This window comes from Choloepus didactylus, chromosome 8, assembly GCF_015220235.1.
Source record: "Choloepus didactylus isolate mChoDid1 chromosome 8, mChoDid1.pri, whole genome shotgun sequence".
Taxonomy (NCBI): domain Eukaryota; kingdom Metazoa; phylum Chordata; class Mammalia; order Pilosa; family Megalonychidae; genus Choloepus; species Choloepus didactylus.
The window spans coordinates 14878143-14895733 of record NC_051314.1 but is presented as its reverse complement, the minus strand read 5'-3'; the positions used below and the strand labels follow the sequence as shown (position 1 = coordinate 14895733).

At 52.0% G+C, this 17591-nt stretch overlaps 1 protein-coding gene across 2 annotated transcripts; it reads left to right on the top strand.

Moving 5' to 3' along the window:
* Positions 1-5002: 5002 nt before the first annotated feature.
* On the top strand, positions 5003-17329 carry LOC119541522 (DNA dC->dU-editing enzyme APOBEC-3H-like). Of its 2 annotated transcripts, none has more exons than XM_037845631.1 (8): positions 5003-5261; positions 6876-7014; positions 8278-8539; positions 8798-8915; positions 13693-13846; positions 16001-16274; positions 16581-16696; positions 17043-17329. In XM_037845631.1, the coding sequence occupies exons 1-8, from the start codon at positions 5203-5205 to the stop codon at positions 17094-17096; spliced, it is 1176 nt and encodes a 391-aa protein (XP_037701559.1). In that variant the 5' UTR covers positions 5003-5202; the 3' UTR covers positions 17097-17329. The 2 variants fall into 2 exon arrangements, with proteins under 2 accessions (XP_037701559.1, XP_037701560.1); XM_037845632.1 differs by having other exon boundaries at positions 5190-5557.
* The last annotated feature ends 262 nt before the right edge of the window (positions 17330-17591 follow it).

Here is a 17591-nt window from a genome sequence, read left to right as displayed (position 1 = left end):
CAAATGAGGCTGGTTATACTCAAAAAAGACAGATTATAACAAGTGCTGTAGGGAACATAGAGAAAGCAGAACTCTCCTACGCTGCTGGTGGATGGGAAGTGCAGCTGCTGTGGAAAACAGTTTAGCAGTTCCTAGGCATCTATCAAGAGAATTGAAACATATGTTCACCCAAAAATGTGTACACAAGTGATCCCAGCAGCACGCATTATTCACAGCAGTCAAAAAGGGGAAACAACCCAGATGTCCATCCACTGGTGAGTGGATAAACAAAACGTGGTACCTCCATGGAATGGAATATTATTCAGTCATAAAAAAGGAATGGAGTACTGGTATTCGTTACGATGTAGATCAACCTTGTAAAACATCATACTAAAGTGAAAGAAGCCATCCACAGAAGGCCCCATATTGCATTATTCCATTTATGCAGAATGCCCAGATTAGGCAGATCCATAAAGTCAGAAAGTAGATAGTGTTATTGAAAATATTCTAGAATTAGGTAGTTGTGAGGGCTGCACAACTTTGTGTTATACCACTGAATTGTACACTTTAAATTGATAAAAATAAACAATAATAGAATATACAGGACTTTTGTAAAGATCTAATGTCAGCTCATGTAGTGAGACGCCTAAGGACCCACAGTGCCCAGTTTTGACCTAGAAAAGACAGATTGTTTTCCCGAGAGACTCTCCAAAGTAAGGGGTAGCTGGGCTTACTGAGTAATGGGCTGGAGCGGGAGGAAGACAGCACAGGGTCCAGTCCCGGGAGGCTGGAGTCCGAGAACTCCCTCTGAAGCAGCCTGTGCAGGTAGCAAGGAGGTGAGAGCCAAGGCCGGAGATGGGACCAGATCCCAGAGGGAAGGCCCTGGAAGTGGGGGGACGGAGGGTCCGGCCTGAGTGGGGGTTGTGAGGAGGAGGAGGAGCCCTGCTGAGAGTGAGGGAGGGAAACGTCAGAGGCAGAGGAGGAGAGAGAAGCATTGTGCGTGGGGGTGAGCAGCCGTCAAGTGGCTCCATGCCCTTGCAGGCCCAGGTTCTCCTGTGTCTGCCCCTGTCCCTGCCATCTCCATGCTCAGGCTGCTCTCCTGGGAGCCCCACACATCTGCAAAATGTCTTCCCAAACAGCTCGGCCTGGGGCTGGACAGACCCTCCCACAGCGACACAGGTTGAGTGCCAGGCTCCGGCCGCTCCCGTTCCAGAAGGCCTGGCTTCTCCTTTTCTAGAGCACATCCTGATTTTTAAAAAAATCAGTCTGGAAAGTTCATTTCCTGGGTTTATGACACCAGACCTGCCTTCATTCCTGGAAGTTTCTAGTGCGAGCTCAAGGGGAAAGAGAAAACAACAGGGTTAATTCAGAGAAAGTAGGAGGATGGTGTTTAAAAAGATAAAAGGAGAAGTTTATGAAAAAGAAGATAAAACCAAAAGTGCAGTTGATCAACAGAACCAGAAACTGTTTCTTTGAATAATAAAAAGACACTTGGGACTTCTTACAAACAAGAAAGAAGATACCAGCAAACAATATTAGCAGTGAGAAAAGGGAAATAAGATATATGGTGGTTTTAAAAATTAGAAGAGAATATCTGAAAACCAAATACAAATAAACCTGGACCCTGCCAATTCGTTGGACAGTGGGAAATCAGTGGGGTTCAAATACGGAGTGATCTCGCTTTCCATTCACTGTCTTCATGTTCCACGGCAATTCCCTTCTCCATCCCTTAAGAACACCCTGGGAAGATTTCCTAATTTCCCGGTCACTTTGGGGTCTAAAATACCAGCTTAATTTAACACTTCCATCCATATGCCACTCACCACCATCCTCCTCCTCCCTTCCCAGCCTACCCGGGCTTCAACAGGAGGCCCTGTCGTGGGAGAGCTGAGTCCCTGCACAGGTTGGGGCAGGGAGGAGGGAGGGCGAAAGGGACAATTATCCCTTTCTCTTGGCTGTCCCCACTTCTGCAAGGAAGACTCCACAATGAATGCTGTTGTTTTCCTCTCTGTGGCATCCCTCAAAGATGACATCTTAGAAAGGACCCTGGGGCCAGGGGGAAGGGCTCCCCCACTATGTATTTCTCTGACATGGGAAAGCTGTTTCTGCCCTACATCTCTGAAGCCGCCTCAAGTCCTGGTGATACTGATGCTGGGATCTCCTGGCCAGGGTTAAGACCCCTTAACAAGGCCTTGTAATAAACCTTCCTGTGGTGTGTCTGACTTACCCTCAACCACTTGGAGCTTTGAAGAGAAGGCGAGGGACTTAATGCCTCTTTGACCACAGCTTCGATTCCCACCATCCATTCCAGAGCAACTAGGGAAGTCCCCTGTGCATTACATTACATTTAGGTAAATATTCTAGGAAAGTCAGAATTACCAAAACAGATTCAAAATGGAGCAAATTACTCAATAGGCGCAATAATCAATGACGAAATTGAAAAGGTAATAAACGCTTCACCTAACATCGGGTCTAGGGGATTTTCCTGGGAAGTTCTTCCAAATCGTCAATGCACAGAAACTAGTCCAGAGAAAAGAAAATGATGGAGAGCTTCCCAAATCATTACACAACCCTGACACCAAAAAGGGACAAAAACAGAACATATTTTTTAAAAAAAACCTGGTAAGTAACTGCAACTGAAAAGGAGTAGCAGCCCAGGAGAACGGAGTGGTCCTGGACTCTCCGAGGGTCTCCCTGACTGGAAGGGCCCCAAGAGACAGCGGCTCCCTGGGCTGGGGGCGGGAGCACACCCATCGGCTTCCCCACCAGGCCCACCCCGGGGTGAGTGGCCCGAGGCCTCAGAGGCTGCACATAGGAGTGAGAGCTCCGCCCCACTCTGCACTTCGTACTATGGGTCCTGTTTCCTTTCTTAAAGCCAAGCGTGGTGTTTTGGAGCTACATCAACCCCCAAAAAACATGTTCTTAAACTCCATCCATTCCTGCGGGTGTGAACCCAGTGTAAGTAGGACCTTTGGATGAGGTCACTTCAGTTAAGGCAGGGCCCACCTCAGTCAGGATGACTCTTATCCCATTACTGGAGTCCTGAAGAGAAAACCACAGAGGAAGCAGCCAGAAGTTGGTATCAACAGAAACTGGAAGGGAAGGGAGAGGCCAGGAGAGGCTGCCGCGTGCACAGGCCAGGACCAAGGATCGCAGGCAGCCAGCCCCAGAACGCCAGTCTTTGGGGGGAAAGCATTGCCTTGATGATGCCTTGATTTGGACTTTTTCCTGGCCTTAGAACCATGAGCTAATAAATTCCCAATGTTTAAGCCAGTCCATTGCATGGTATTTACTTTGGCAGCCAGGAAAACTAAAACACCAAATAAACATGTGTCTTTGAGTTTGATAGCCACTCTGAACCCAAACCCACTACTGTATGTCAAATAGAGTGACATTGCAACTGTAACAGGTTCAAGAAGAAAAACTAGAGGATCATCCCAATGATAAAAAGTAGAAAGCATTTGCTATATTTCAACACCATGTGCAATTAATATTTAAAAAAAAAAAAAAAAACTCTTAGAAGTCTTCTTAATGTGATAAAGGTTTCTAGCAGAAGTCTGCCACAAGGAAAAAAACAAGAAAAAAAATGGTGGCTACTAAAACTCCAATTCAGTACTGGGCTAGGGGATCCTGCCAATAGAAAAGTGGGCAAAGGATATAAATGGGCAATTAAAAGAAAGAAAGAGAGTTATAAAATAGGAATAACTAAGCAAAAAGTAATAAATAGGTAAATATAAATGGGGATATCACTTTGGCAGGTCTGGGGGATTTGTGGGTTGGCTCACTCAAATGAATAAAAATAAAACACAGCATGACTAATGATAGTTAACCATCATTTTTTCAGTTCTTTTAACATTACAAGCCCTGTGCTAAATTTGTTATATAAATTATCATATTTCATCTTGCCAATAAACCTGTGAGGCTGCTATCATTATTTCCATTTATAGTTGAGGAATATCAGATGCCCAGAAGCATTAAAGAAATTGCCCAAGGTCACACAGGACCTGGCAGAGCTCAGATTAAAGCTGCTTTCTCAACTTCTGCCATCTTAGAGCTGGGTTTGGGGTGGTACCTTCTTCTTCGAGGCCCACAATTATATTTTCTTCAAAGAAGCAACTGTTTCTGGTCAGTGGAGGTATGTTATATTCCGCTGGCATTGTTACCCTTTATCCAATCGTTTTGGATGGCAACAGAAAATTCACCTGCCCAATTAAACCCCCCTCCATTGGTCCACGTGGTGCAGACAGCCCTCTTCCAGGCGGGGGCGCTGTTGTACACGCCAATACCTACACCTCAACCTCCAAGCGGGGCTCCACGTTGGAGCCACGACCAGAAGGGCCAGGGCCTCCGGAGAGAGCACAACTAATCCAACTGGAACAAAGTCTGTTGCAGGACATCAGAGTTGGGAGGACATTTGAAGGATAACTGTACATCCATTCTTCCAAATGTTCTGGGTTTTAGTCTTAGATGGACTTAGATCATGGATTCTGCGTGTGTGATGCATGTGTGTATGTGTGTGCATGTGTGTGTTTCACATTTCCTTGGTTCAGTCCACAACCCTTGAGAGGCTTGGGTGGGCAGCAAGCCCCTTCCTCTGGAGACATCTGTCTGTTCTCCAGCTTCGTGGTGAGAAAGGGAGGGGCTGATCTCTTGGAGAGAGCCCGGTTTTAGGCAACAGACAGAGGTAGTTAGAACCTAACTCCAGCTCTGCCCTGGAGAAGCCCCGGGCCGTCTCTGAGCCTGTGTCCTCATCAGCACCGTCGGGGACACTGACCGGCAGCCGGGAGGCTGGACGCGGGCACTGAGGACGGAGCACAGGATTCCCACCCAGCGTGGGTGGGGGAAGCGCAGAGGTCCCGCCTGGGGTCCTCGCTCTACATCACCCCCAGAGCCCATCCCCTCCCTTGATCCGGCCACAGCCCTGTGCTGGGGTGTGTGGAGAGGGAGGGCCCGGGGCCTCCGTCCTGCTCTCTTCACCCAGCGCCCGCCTTCCTCTCTCCGGCAACAATTACTTTCTCTTTCCCTTCGCCATCCGGTTGGGTCCTGCGGCCCAATGGGACCACCAGAGAGCGCCTCTGCTGAGCAGGAAGTCCCAAGAGAAGGTGAAATCTGAGACTGAAGAGAGGAAGCCGAGGCAGGGTCCTCCCACCCGGGGGGCCGCCATCAGGAAGGGGGTGGAGCCGCCACTCGCCTTGAGAGAGGGAAACGGAGCCGGAGCGTCCAATGCCAAGGGGCAGGCCCGGGACAGGCCCAGAAGGCAGCAGCCAGGCTCCAGGGTCCAGGTACCTCCTGCTCCTGTGTCGGCCTCAGGGTCTGCGCCCGTGGAGCCGGCCGGGCGACCGCTGCTGAGCCTCGGCCCTCCGCCCCCTGCCGCCTGCTCCTCCCGCTTCTCTCTCGAAACTGCCCGCCTCGGCGGCCCCACCCAGCCCTGTTTTTCCTTCCTTGCGAAGCCTGGGTCTGAAAGGCTCCCGGCCGGGCCGTCCGCTCCCTGCCCTCTGTGTCTCCACTGTCTGGGTCTGCGGGAAACTCCTGTGCTGATAACGCTCGGAATTTGACCAAAGGATGACTGAAGCAATCGGTGAATTTTGTTTAAAGCACTTGGGTCGCTTTTCTATGATATTTACATGGTTATAAACCCAACGTCCTGGCAGAGGGAGGAGAGGAGGGGAGAGTTCGCCTAGGCAAGGAGATAAATCCTCCTGCCATGACTGGATATCAGCAACTGAGAGCAGAAAAGTAAATGCAGCAAGTTCTAAAATATCCACTATAGATATTAGCTCACTCTCCACGTTTGATAACTATACATTAAAATGGAAGAGTGTAACCATGATAAAGAGAAATGCTCAGATTTTAGAATTAAGTGGGAAAAAAGCCATATCCATAACTGTGTATTTCCGCGAGGTCAACCACTTGCCTGGGACAGGGGACCCGGCGCCACCACTTACTGGTTCTGTGACGTGGGCAGGTGCCTCCACCACTGTACCTCTTCCTCGTCTACAAAATGGAAATGGCTCCCTTAGGGTTTGGGGAGGATTCAATGGGCTCATACCGATAAAGCACTTGGAAGAGTCGCCTCTGTGGGAATAAGAAACAAAAAAGCATGATAGGTGAAAAGGCTGAAAGACTGGAATTGAAATGATGAAAGTCAGCATTTTGCAGCAGAGGAATTCTTATTTTTTTTAAATATTTTTCTAATAGGTTGGGGGATGGGTGGACAGGAAACCTGGTGGGTGGAAGGGGGGTCCTTTGGAAGGCCACAGAGCTTGAGCCCCAAGGTGGGTGAGGTCACCCCTTTCCTTCCTCTCTCCCCAGCAAGAAATTTTGCCTGGGTGGGTGGGTGGGGGGTGAGGAGAGGGGGGTGAGGGTGTTGCTGGATTTGGGCTTCTTGGCGAAAAAGAATTCAAGGGCACAGCACAGATTAAGCAAGCAGGTCGACTGTTTATTTAGTACCCACATGAGAAGAATGTGCGGACACTCCTGCAGGAGGAAGGAGGCAAGAGGCACGTAATACTGTGGGAAGGGTTTGTTTTTATAGTTTTTCTGTTCTTTTGTAATCTTTATTAACTATTTTACTAGTTATTTTATTGTTTTCCCCTTTTCCTGCTCTGCTGAGGCTTGATCTTAGATAACTCCTTCAGGCTTGATCTTAGATAACTCCTTCCTGCTTCCCTGGTTGTTTATTGCTGCCAGGGATTGTTTACTGCCCTCTTCCTTAGATATCTTTCTCTGAATTTACCCTTTGCTCATGAACTAGCATCACTCTAATTCTAACCTGCCTCAAGGGGAAGGCGCAGAACCCACATGGCTCCAGGGAGCCATGCCCAGTAGACAACAGCCTGAAGGAAGTGCTGGGAGAGTGTTCTCTGCATTTTCAGTTTTCTCCCTTTTGCCCACAGAAACCCAATGAAGCTGTTAACTGTGGAGGAATTCAACACCCACTTTTGTAGCAGATACACCCATGAACAGACGAATACCTACCTATGTTCCCGAGTGGAAAGCAAAGACCGTCACAGGAGTAGAGTCTTCCAATGCAAGGTATCAACCAGACTCACAGTCACAAAGCAGGCAGGTGCTAAACCAGTTGAGAATGCAGAAAACAATAGCAACCATAAGCAAAATGCAGGGTGGCAGTTGCTTGATTGTACATTTTTCTTCCCACAACATTTTCTTAAGTCCTTGGCCCTTGGGGTCCCTGCCTATCTGATAAAAGAGGGTGTTTGACTTATCACAAATGGTCTTGTTCAGAGACACTACCGCCATAAGAGTCTGGAGTGGTTGGTCCCCCAAATCTTGTCATTGAGCTTTGCATCTAGCAGTTATCAAGAAAAGTGCAGATTTACAAAATGGGGGCCTCTTGCCCACCCAGCCCCCTATCTAGCCTAGGAACCGCTCAACTGGTGGGCTCCGCTCCCACCACAGCCCTGCTGTCCTCCTGCCACCGCCGGTTGCCCGGCAAGGGTGAACCCCGCGCGCTCCGCAGCCAGCCCGGAGCGTGTGGGCCCCTCCGGAAGATCGCGGCCGCAGCTCGGATCAGCAGCTCTTAGAGCCCCGCCCACCGGTCTGCAGCCGCCGGCGGCGACCACTGTGGCGGGTCCTGCCAAAAGCGCAGCCGCAGCCCGGGCCCGGGAGGGTGCCGAGCGCGCCTGGGGCGGGGCCCGCTGCCGGCCGGCGGGGTTGCTCCCCGGCAGCGTTAGCCAATAGAAACGTCCTGAGCATCGTCTGTTTCGATTTTTTAGCACCCATGGTTTAGAAAGTAAAAAGAGGGGAAATTGATTTTTAAAAATATTTTTCTCTTAATCCAGTTTATGTGAAATATTATGACTGCAAAACATAATTTCACATAAAAATTCTATCTGAGATAGTTTACCTTCTTTTCTTTCTACTAATGACGTGTGGATTTTACACTTACCGCACCCATCAGTTCAGACGAGCCCCATTTCCTGTGCTCCGTCGCTGCATTGGCTAGTGCTCCCCACCCCCCCAAACACAAGGGACAGCAGAGGTCTGTCGCTTTCCCCAACAGTGGGGCAGGGCCTTGCCCAGAGCACCTGCTCAGATGCTTGTTGAATGAATGAATGAATGAATGAGAATGTAAGGTAGAATAAATGGATAAGTCATTGAATGGGAGAAGGAATGAATAAATAAAGGAAGGGGAGCAGGGAAGAAGGGACAAATCAAGAAATAAGATGCCCTGGGTCTCTTGTCCCCGCCCTCCTCCCACTCCGCTCACCCCCTGCGGCGCTGCCTGCTCCCGGGTTAGAACGCCCCCCACCCTGTTCCTGTATCTCTTGTCCCGAGGATGCCCTCCACGCAGAAGAGCACTTCCTGTATTGGTTCCACCAGATGCCCTCCGGTAAGTGCTACGAGATCACCTGGTACATATCCTGGAGCCCCTGCTCCAAGTGCGCGAGCCTGGTGGCCCAGTTCCTGAAGCAGAACCCCCAGGTGAGCCTGAGCCTCTTAGCCGCCCGCATCTACTATGACCAAGTTCCAGAAAACCAGGAGGGGCTTCGCCTGCTGTCAGCGGCCGGCGCCCAGCTCCACATCATGTCCAGGGAAGGTGAGAAGCGCCCTTGGGGCCGAGGGCAGGGAAAAGGGGGAGGGGCAGGGGGAAAGGCTGGGGGAGGGGCCCTGACGAGGAGGGGGCTGTCCGGGAGGCCCACAGAGACGGTGCCTGAGGGAGGGGAGCCCCCGGGAGGACTCAGATCCTAGATAAGACTGGAAGTGGGGCCCCCAGGCCTTGAGGAGGGGGCCTGGGAAGGGTCCGGGGAGAAGATCTACCTGAGGGCTGACTGTTTTCTCTTCTCTTTCATCTCAGGTTTCAAAAACTGTTGGGAAAACTTTGTGGATAAAGGAAAAAAGGAATTTGACCAGTGGGACGAGCAGGATGAAAATGAGTCTCAGCGCCTGCACAAAAGGCTAAAGGAAATTCTGAGGTGAGGGGCTTCCCCCTGCTCTGTCCCCTCTCCCCTCTCATTTCCTGCTCCCCCTCCTCACATCCTCCCTGACTGTGCACCCCTCCACCTCTCTTTGGCCTGCCTCCCTTCCTGGACCCCCCAGGGTCTCTCCACACCAGACCCTCTTCACCCCTCCATCTCCCTCCGTGCCCCTCTCCTTTCTTCCTCCTTTCTTCCTCTCCACGTCCTCCCTCCACCTCCAAAGATCTCCACCCCCAAGGTCTTACAGAGCCCCCCCCCCACTGCTTCCTCCTAGCTCACCTAATAACCCAATCCTGTCACTAAACGGAAAGTAAAGGGCATGAATATGTATCCGTGTGGAAATCAGAAGATTTGGAAAACATTCTCCAAGGCAGCCTTGAGTTTTCAGAGTGAGGCTCCTGTTGAAATGACAGCACATTCTTAGATGAGCAGGTGCGGCAAGTGCATGGGGCCTTGTTTTGTGGGTTTGTCCCCCAGATTATTCCCCACCTGATCCTGACACGCCCTCCTTCCATTCCAGAACCTTCCTGCACCCTGAGCTCCACCCCATCTCTCACCCATCCATCATTTCCACCCCAGCGCTCACTTCTGCTCTCCCCTTATCCCATTTTCAGTCGCTCCCAGAGACAAAGCACTGTGCTGGGCAATGGCTTAGGGATGGGGGTGGAGAATGGGGGTTGGGGCTGGGGTAGCCCGATTTAATGGTTAAGTGTACATTTAAATAAGTTTTTAGGAAAAAATAAGATAGGCTAAAACAAGGCCTGAGGTAATCGGACCTTTTCCAAAAAGCAGAAGGGCAGCCAGGAAGCAGACAGGAAGGTCCCACGGGAAGGGACTCTGGTTCTTTGACCACAGAAGCAAACCAGGGTGCACACATGGTTGGGAGGAAGCCAACTAGACTCGGGCTCAGGGGAGGTACCAGACGGGGTGTCCTGGGACACCAAACCTTAGTGATGCAGCAATGAGAGGAAGCAAGAGTCAGCCTAATTGGGTGTGATTCTGGGCAGACAGACGCAGAAGGAGAAACAGGAAGGGAACAAATCTGTAAAATCGTGCCGGAGAACATCTTGGGTCCCAGCTGGGGTGCCTGCTCTTCCTCCGTCAGGTCTTGGTGGAGGATTAATCAGGGGGGCCGTGGCCTGTTGCATCACGCTTTCTCCCCAAACCCACTGCTGCTTGGCGGTTGCCAAGGGTAGACTCCAGGCATTCTCCTCAGCTGCCTCTGAGCGTCTGTCCCGTTTTCAAGGAAGGAGGCAACGAAGGGCCATAGGTTTTTGGGTGACACATTACTTAACTGTCTCTGTCATCGTAGTGGATGAGTCAAGATGGCCAGGTCAAAATGGCTCTTCCCACTCGAGAAAATGGACAAGGCCAAAGGCCAGTCTTCGAGATGCGTGGAGACCCCGACGGCATCTCCTCAAAGGCAATCGCGGTTCCGGCTCGCGGCCCACTTCCCTCCTTCCCCCTGCCTCAGATGGCGCCCGTGTGCAATCCCTGCTCACAGGGATTCAGTGGTCCTCAGCCGTAGGAAGGGCCAGCAGAGATTGCAGCCTTAGCTTTCCCTCATTTCTCCGCTAGTCAGGCAGCACCAACCTTGACAAATGCCTCAGTGTGTAGATCCCAACGCTCTTGCTGGCAGGGAGCTCATTCTGGGACCTGCCATCGACTGTGGCCTCAGGATATTAGGACGGGGTTGGGGATTGGAGGGGCACCCTTCTCACGGAGCCCCTAGGCTGCCACTCTGCTTCTCGGCTGCAGCATCCATCCCAGGGCCTGCAGGGCAAGACAGAGTGCGTGGAGCGTAGGGGAGCTGGATGGCAACGGTCGGGAAAGGTTCATTTGGGAGTGATATTAGTGTGAAATCTAGAATCTGAGGTGACCTGTTCTAAGTCCTTCCTCCCGTAGGATGCAACTTTCTCAAGATGCTCTTTGCCTGGCAGCCCTTGTTTGACAGATGAGAAGGCAAGCAGACAGCTTTCAGGATACACACTTGATGTCCTGGTTCTCAAATCCAGAGACCCCCACAGTACCGGCCTGGTAGACCCTGCTCCCTTCGTGCCACCTCCTCACTCCTTTTCATTGAACAGGAAGGGGCTGGGAGGCAGCACAGCTTGGAGGTGGGGCACTCAGTCACAAGGACCTGGCTGCATTCTGGCTCTGCCATTTGTTTGCTGTGTGACCTCGAGTGAGTGTCTGAGCCTCTCTGTGCTGGTGACTTCATCTGAGATGTCAGGATAATGAACCTCCCCTTTCGATGCTGTTGTGGGACTGGAGTAGAGGTTGTGGCACAGGATCTGCTCAAGGCCTGTCTTCTCCAGAGGTCCAGAGATGAAAACCCAGAGCCCTGACCCCCGGCTCTCATTTTCCATCATGCCCGAAGTCCTGTCAGGATATCGAAGGATAATGAGGTGCAAAGCAGGGGGTGGTGTGGAGAGGGCCCAGCCTGCCCCACCCTCCAGGGGCCTCTGTCCTGCTCTCTTTGCCCAGGGTTGGCCCCCTGCACAGCAGAGCCCTCCATCCCCTCTCTGGCATTTGGTGGCGTCCTGCTGCCCAGAGCCCACTCTGTCAGGCCAGAGGCCTGAGAGAAGGGGGGTCTGGGCCCAGAGAAGCAAGTCCACCCCAGAGCCTGGCCAACTCCAGGGTGCCCATGGCAGGGAGAGGGTGGCCCTCTCTCAGACTGTCCTGGGAGGACATAGGGGTTCTCCTAAGGCCAAGGGCAGCCTGGTGAGAGGGAAGTGGAGATGGAGCCAGGGCTAGGACAAGCCAGAGAGGCTGCAGCTTCACCCCCTCTCTGTTTCAGTCTCCATCTCCTGCCTCCTCCTCCCAGCAGCTCCGGTCCTTGGCTTTCTCCTTCTCTGGGCTCCTTTCCAGCTCCTATCACAGCACCTCCCACCTGACCCAGCAGATGCCCCCCCTGTGGCTTCTCTAGACCCAATCTCTATGACCTTGGCCATATGTCAGAGGCACAGCTAATCTTCTTCCAGCTCTTTGTTCACACTCAATTGTAGATTTCAGGTTGAAGGAAGATTGACACGATTGCTGTAGTCAGCAGAGCATATTCATATATTTTATTTTAAAAATCTGCACAATTTGGTAAAGAATTTTCTTATTTCTGCTCTGTGGAGGACAAAAATTCCTATCTAAGGCAAAAAGATACATGGTTTCCCATGAAGACACTAACCAGTGTGGAATGAAAATTGGCCTTCATACGTACAATTTTAGCTCCTCAAGGTCAAAGTTCTACGTTTGTGCCATTAAGTTATTGTCTATCAGTTAAATTATTTCAGCCTAGAGTATCCCGGTTTGCCCAAGGCTGCAGGGTTTTCCAGGATATGGGACTTTCAGTGCTAAAGCCAGGAAAATCCCAGGCTAACCTGGACGAGATGGTCTCCCTAAATGTGCTAGAAGTAGGTATTTCAGTTTTGACCCCCACCCTGAGGCAGCCAGTTGTCCTATTCAGGAGTACGCGCTCAGGCTGGGTTGCTGGCAGGCCATCAGTCTGGAGATGGTACTTACCAGCTCTTCCGTGATCTATGTCCAAATCCACCAGACGTTTTACCGATTAGCACAATGGATGTCGGTAATAGTATTTCATGGATGAAATCATTGGCTTTGTGCCTTAGTACAACAGGTGTCAGATATGGTTTTTCATTGAGGGAGTTAGTGGTGTTTTGATGAGTTGGCTAGAAATACGGTGGAGGCCTCTCTGGCCTTGCACAAACAGGGAAGGAAATCTGTGGCTCCCACGCTCTGTGCCTGGAGGAACAGCACACTCCGCTTGCTTTCCTTGTCCGGACACAGATTCCGGGGGTTCGCGGTTACCTGAACCTGACTCAGTGGTCCACCAAACCACATTTGCCTTGCCTGGAGTGTCTGTGTGAGCTGCTGTCAGAGCACCCTCAAGGACAGAGAGCTGGGACTTCACCAAGCTTCCCAGGCAGCTGCTAGGTCTGTTTTGTCTGCATCATCAGGTGTCTCTGTGGGGCCAGACCCAGGCTGGCTGGCTTTCTGCAGGATGTGCCCAAGGAGGTAGAAGGCTCCAAGTTCTAGCTGCTTAATCCTATCTCTGGGAAGCCAACGATATTTATCAAAAGGAGTCCAGGGTCCTGTGTGACCACAGAGGCCAGGTCACTTTGCAATGCAATATTAAATGGGGGCCAAAAATCAAGACCCCAAACTGAATACCCTAAAGAGTGGAATCGCAGTTAGGGGGACAAAAAGCTATCGAGCCCTTCAGCCAAAACTCCGCCTCGACACTCCCTTGGTGACAGCAGTGTTTCTTGTTCAACTGCCTGTGGGCTCTTTGTGTAGACAAAATTTATTACACACATGCCTAAGCAAAAAGCATGGAGTTAGAGGAAACAACAGTTTCCATCCCCTGCTCCCAAAGGGGAATGGTTTCAGTATCTGTGCACCCAGGAGGGCGTGTCCAGCCAGCAGCTGGACAAAGGAGCTTAGGGGTCAGGACAAAGGTGGGTGAGCGGCAGAGAGGAGAGGGTCTGAGCCAAGGAGGGCCATGTGAGTGTCTAGGGGAGGGGGCTCCCCATCCAACCTAGCTGGAAGGAGACAAGGTTAGGGACATCCTGCCTGCAAAGTGGCCTGAGATGTGGGTGGGTATGAAGCAGGGCACAAGGTAGAAGAACTTGCCCTCCCCCTGCCACCCTTGCCAGCACCTCCTTCCTCCTTCCCCAGGGGCCCAAGCTGACCAAAGTGTTGGATTCAGGAGGTAACAGAAACCTCGGTCATATTTCATTTTCTCCTTCATGTTGCACAGAAACCCAATGTCCCTGCTAAAAGAAGACGTATTCTACTATCAATTTAACAACTGTCACAAGGCCCCAAAGCCGTACCGGCGGAGACGGACCTACGTGTGCTACCAGCTGCAGTGGCACGATGGCTCAATTGACAGAGGCTACTTGCAAAACAAGGTGCCAAAGGGCAGTCTGGGGGCAGGGCAAGGAGAGCTAGACCCATCCCATTTGCAGGGACAGTGCAGCACTGGCCTAGAAGTTCCTCCACTGCCATTTTATCTCCCCCTGAGGGCAGCAGGTGGCCTGGCTGGGTTTGAGTTGGTCTGGTATCCCTAGAACTCTCCAAGGAGAGCCAAGGAGGGCCATGTGATTGTCTAGGGGAGGGGGCTCCCCATCCAACCTAGCTGGAAGTATCCTTTCCCATCCCCGGGCCTCAGGCAGAGCTGTCTCTTTCTGCCCTTCTTTGAGAAGTTCCCCCCTTTGGCTGTCAGCTCGGTTGCAGCTTCAGGGGAGCCACCCTGACTCCCTGTAAGTCCCACGTCCCAGCTCCCGGCTTTCATGGAAGCACTTGCCACGGTGCAGTACTGCCTTGGTGAGAGCGGCTGCCCAATGCCTGCTCCCCCCCCCCAACATGTCACGATTGTGTCCCCAGTGCTATGAGCAAGCGAGTGAATGAATGAATAGATTGCATGACATCCCATGAGGGCCATTGTCACTTCCAGGTGCTCTAGCACTTGAACGGCCTTGAGAACTACAGACCCAGAATGACGTCCTCTGCAGGCATGGGGGTCTGGCGACACCAGAGGTTCTGGCACCCCCAGGTCTGCAGGGCTTAAGAGGCCCAGAGGAGAGGTGGACAATCATCCTTGCCCATGTCCCCCACCCCGGCAGCCTGCGCTGGAGCCAGCTCCAGCACCAGCTCTAGCACCAACTTCAGAGTTGGAGCCTAACTTGCCTTTTTAAAAAAAAAAAAATCGAAGAATTAACAGTAATATCCCAGAAAGGAGAACTTGGGACACAGCCCTCGTAAAGGTCCAGTTCTGGTTTTCACGTGTCATGTGTCCTGCAGCGGGTTGCTCCCTTAGTTATTTTCCATGCCCCTCACATACCACCTTTTCACCCACCCTCAGCCCCTCTGGCACCCCATGAGCCGATGGGTGTTCTCCCAAGGGCCAGCCCAATAAATACCTTCTGCGCCAAGCCCTGGCTTGAGCCAGTTGTGGGACGCCTGGAAATAAATTCAAGATGGCGTCCACACTCAAGGAGTGAGAAATATGCCTAAGTGGAGCATTTCAACATAACGCTGTGGGTGCTGAGACTGAAGGACACCATGGGGCAGAGGCAGACATCCCTCCCACAGTGCAGTCAGGAGAGCCCTCCTGGAGGGGGTGGCCTCGGAGGTAAAGCCAAATGATAAGGTAGGGAAGGGCTTTCCAGCAGAGGCTCCACTTAAGAAAGGTGGGGAAGGAAGAAATGGCCAAGGAGCATGTGAGGTGTGAGTGGGGGCTTGTCGGGGGAACCTTGAACAGTCTGATTTTGTGGTGTATAAGGATGAGGGGGCTGCAGTGGGAGACGCGTCTGGGAGCCACAAAGGAAGGGTGGCTGGTGCTCCTCCAGCCTCCGCCAGATCTGACCCCCTCCAGAGGGTCCCGTGGAACAGAACCTGGTGGGCGAATTGGGTCTGGTGCCCCCCCTACCTGCCTCTGGTACTGTCCTCTGTGAATGCTGGCTCCTCCCCCTGACCCCCTCCAAACCCCATTCTCTCTGCCAGCTCCTCTGCTGGAGGTGAGCCCTGACGTTTTGGGGGTGCTTATTACCAGACGAGGAAACTGAGGCTCAGAAGGGTACCAACTCTGTGGCCTTGAGCAGAGCTAAGCCTTGCAAAAATGCATTCCTCACGGGGCTGTCTGGCTTCAGTGACACGAGTGACACTCTGCCTGGCACCCAGATGCTGCCCAGCTAATGGCACCCCCACAGCCTCCATTCCCCTCCCCATTTCCCCCTTACTCAAGGTTGAGTTTCCAATAAGAGTTGAGCTCATCCGAGGTCCTCTGACACCGAAGTCGCTGTCCCCTGTACCCCGGGGCCCACTTGTTCTAAGGCTACCGTGTGGCCATCACTGCGGTGATGCCTGATGCCTGCAGTTAGTCCTGGGACTGAGCCACGTCGCTCGCCTGTCCTGCCCTTCTCCTCCCCCCGCTGACCTGCTCCTCAGGATCCCCAGGTTGAAGCATCTTCAGGCTCCCTCCTGACCACAAGCCCCTCATCACCCCCTCCACCTTCGGTCACACGGCCTCATCTTTCCTTCTCTCTCCCTGGGACCCTCCCCAGAAAGGTCACCATGCAGAAATTCGCCTTATTAACAAGATCAAGTCAATGGAACAGAAACTGGACCGAAACCAGAGCTGCCAAATCACCTGCTACGTCACTTGGAGCCCCTGCTTCAACTGCGCCGAGGAGCTGGAGGCCTTCATCGGGGACAACCCCCACCTGAGCTTGCAGCTCTGCACCTCCCGCCTGTACTTCCACTGGAAACCGGACTTCCAGAGGGCACTGTGGCTGCTGCAGAAACCCCGCATCTCGGTCACTGTCATGAGCTCCCAAGGTAGGAAGGCGAGAGCCGAGCTGCAGTGCCCGGCCCGGAGAGCTGCGGGAGGACAGGGGACAGGTGACAGTTCCAGGAGGCAGAAGCCACTGGGGGGTAGGGGGTGGGGCTGGGCAGGAAGGATGGGGACCCAACTGCAGCCCAGGATCTCATTCCACCTGGAAGGGAAATGTCTGGGAAGAACATAAGGCCCAGAGGGAGGGTGAGATGGGAGGGGAAAAGAAGGAGAAGGTGGACCCAGTATGGGGTGTGGGCTTGCAGCCCAGTGCCCCTAGGGCCCGACCCCCTTCTTCTCCTTCACCTCAGACTTTGCCAACTGCTGGAGAAACTTTGCTGACCACCAGGGAAAGCCCTTCCAGCCTTGGAAGACTCTGGGTCTACTGAATGAGAGCATAAACAGACGGCTCGGCAGGATCCTGACGGTCAGGAGCTGACCCTGCTGCAGGCCCCTGGCCCTCGTGCCCACTCCCCACCACATCCCAACCCTATTAGACTCTCCCTGCTTCAGCACCCCTCTCTCTGTCCCTCCTCACTCTTGCTTCCCCCCCGTGGCCTCCTCCCACTCCCCATATGCACAGCCTTTCTCTGGTCTCACTGCACACTGTCTTGTCACCTCTCTGTTTTCCTCCAGGCCTTACCTGGCCCTCCTTGCCCCAGGTCTTTTCCTGCCCCTGTGTTTTCATCTTCACCTCTCCCTCCCTTCCCCCTTGCACAGTTTCTCCCCAGTCTGTGCTTCCTAAATTCTCCCTTTCTCTCTCAACACTCCAGAAACTGGATGGTTTAAATGATGCCTTCAGGAATTTGCAACTTGGATTCCCGTAGCCAAGAAGCAACTCAGAATGAACCATCCCCAGAGCATCTCAGAGCCTCATGAACTGCTGACCCTTAGGACCAAGGAGTGAGCTCCACAGACATACTCCAAGCCTAACCTCAGCTCAAGTCCAGAAGACCTGTCTTTTCTCCTTCATTCATTTTTGCCCCCCCCCCTTTTCAAGGGTTACATATTTTTATAATTGGAAAAAAAAAACAAATAAAGATAATTTTTTAAATCTGTATATCTGGAATAATTTTTAAAATGAGTATAAGGGATTTTCATTCTATAGCACAGTATTATTTGAGAATTCCCTGTATTGTCTAGAATTAGTTGGATTATATTGTAGACCAAATATCATTCACCCTTTCTCTGTGTCTAGTGTGTGTCTAAATAGATAAGGTAAATCTCTATCACAGAGGGGCCCATAGAATTGATTTTTTTTTTTTTTTTTTTTAATTTAAATCTGTGTTATTCAGGTTCTTCATTAAAGCAACCAACACCGA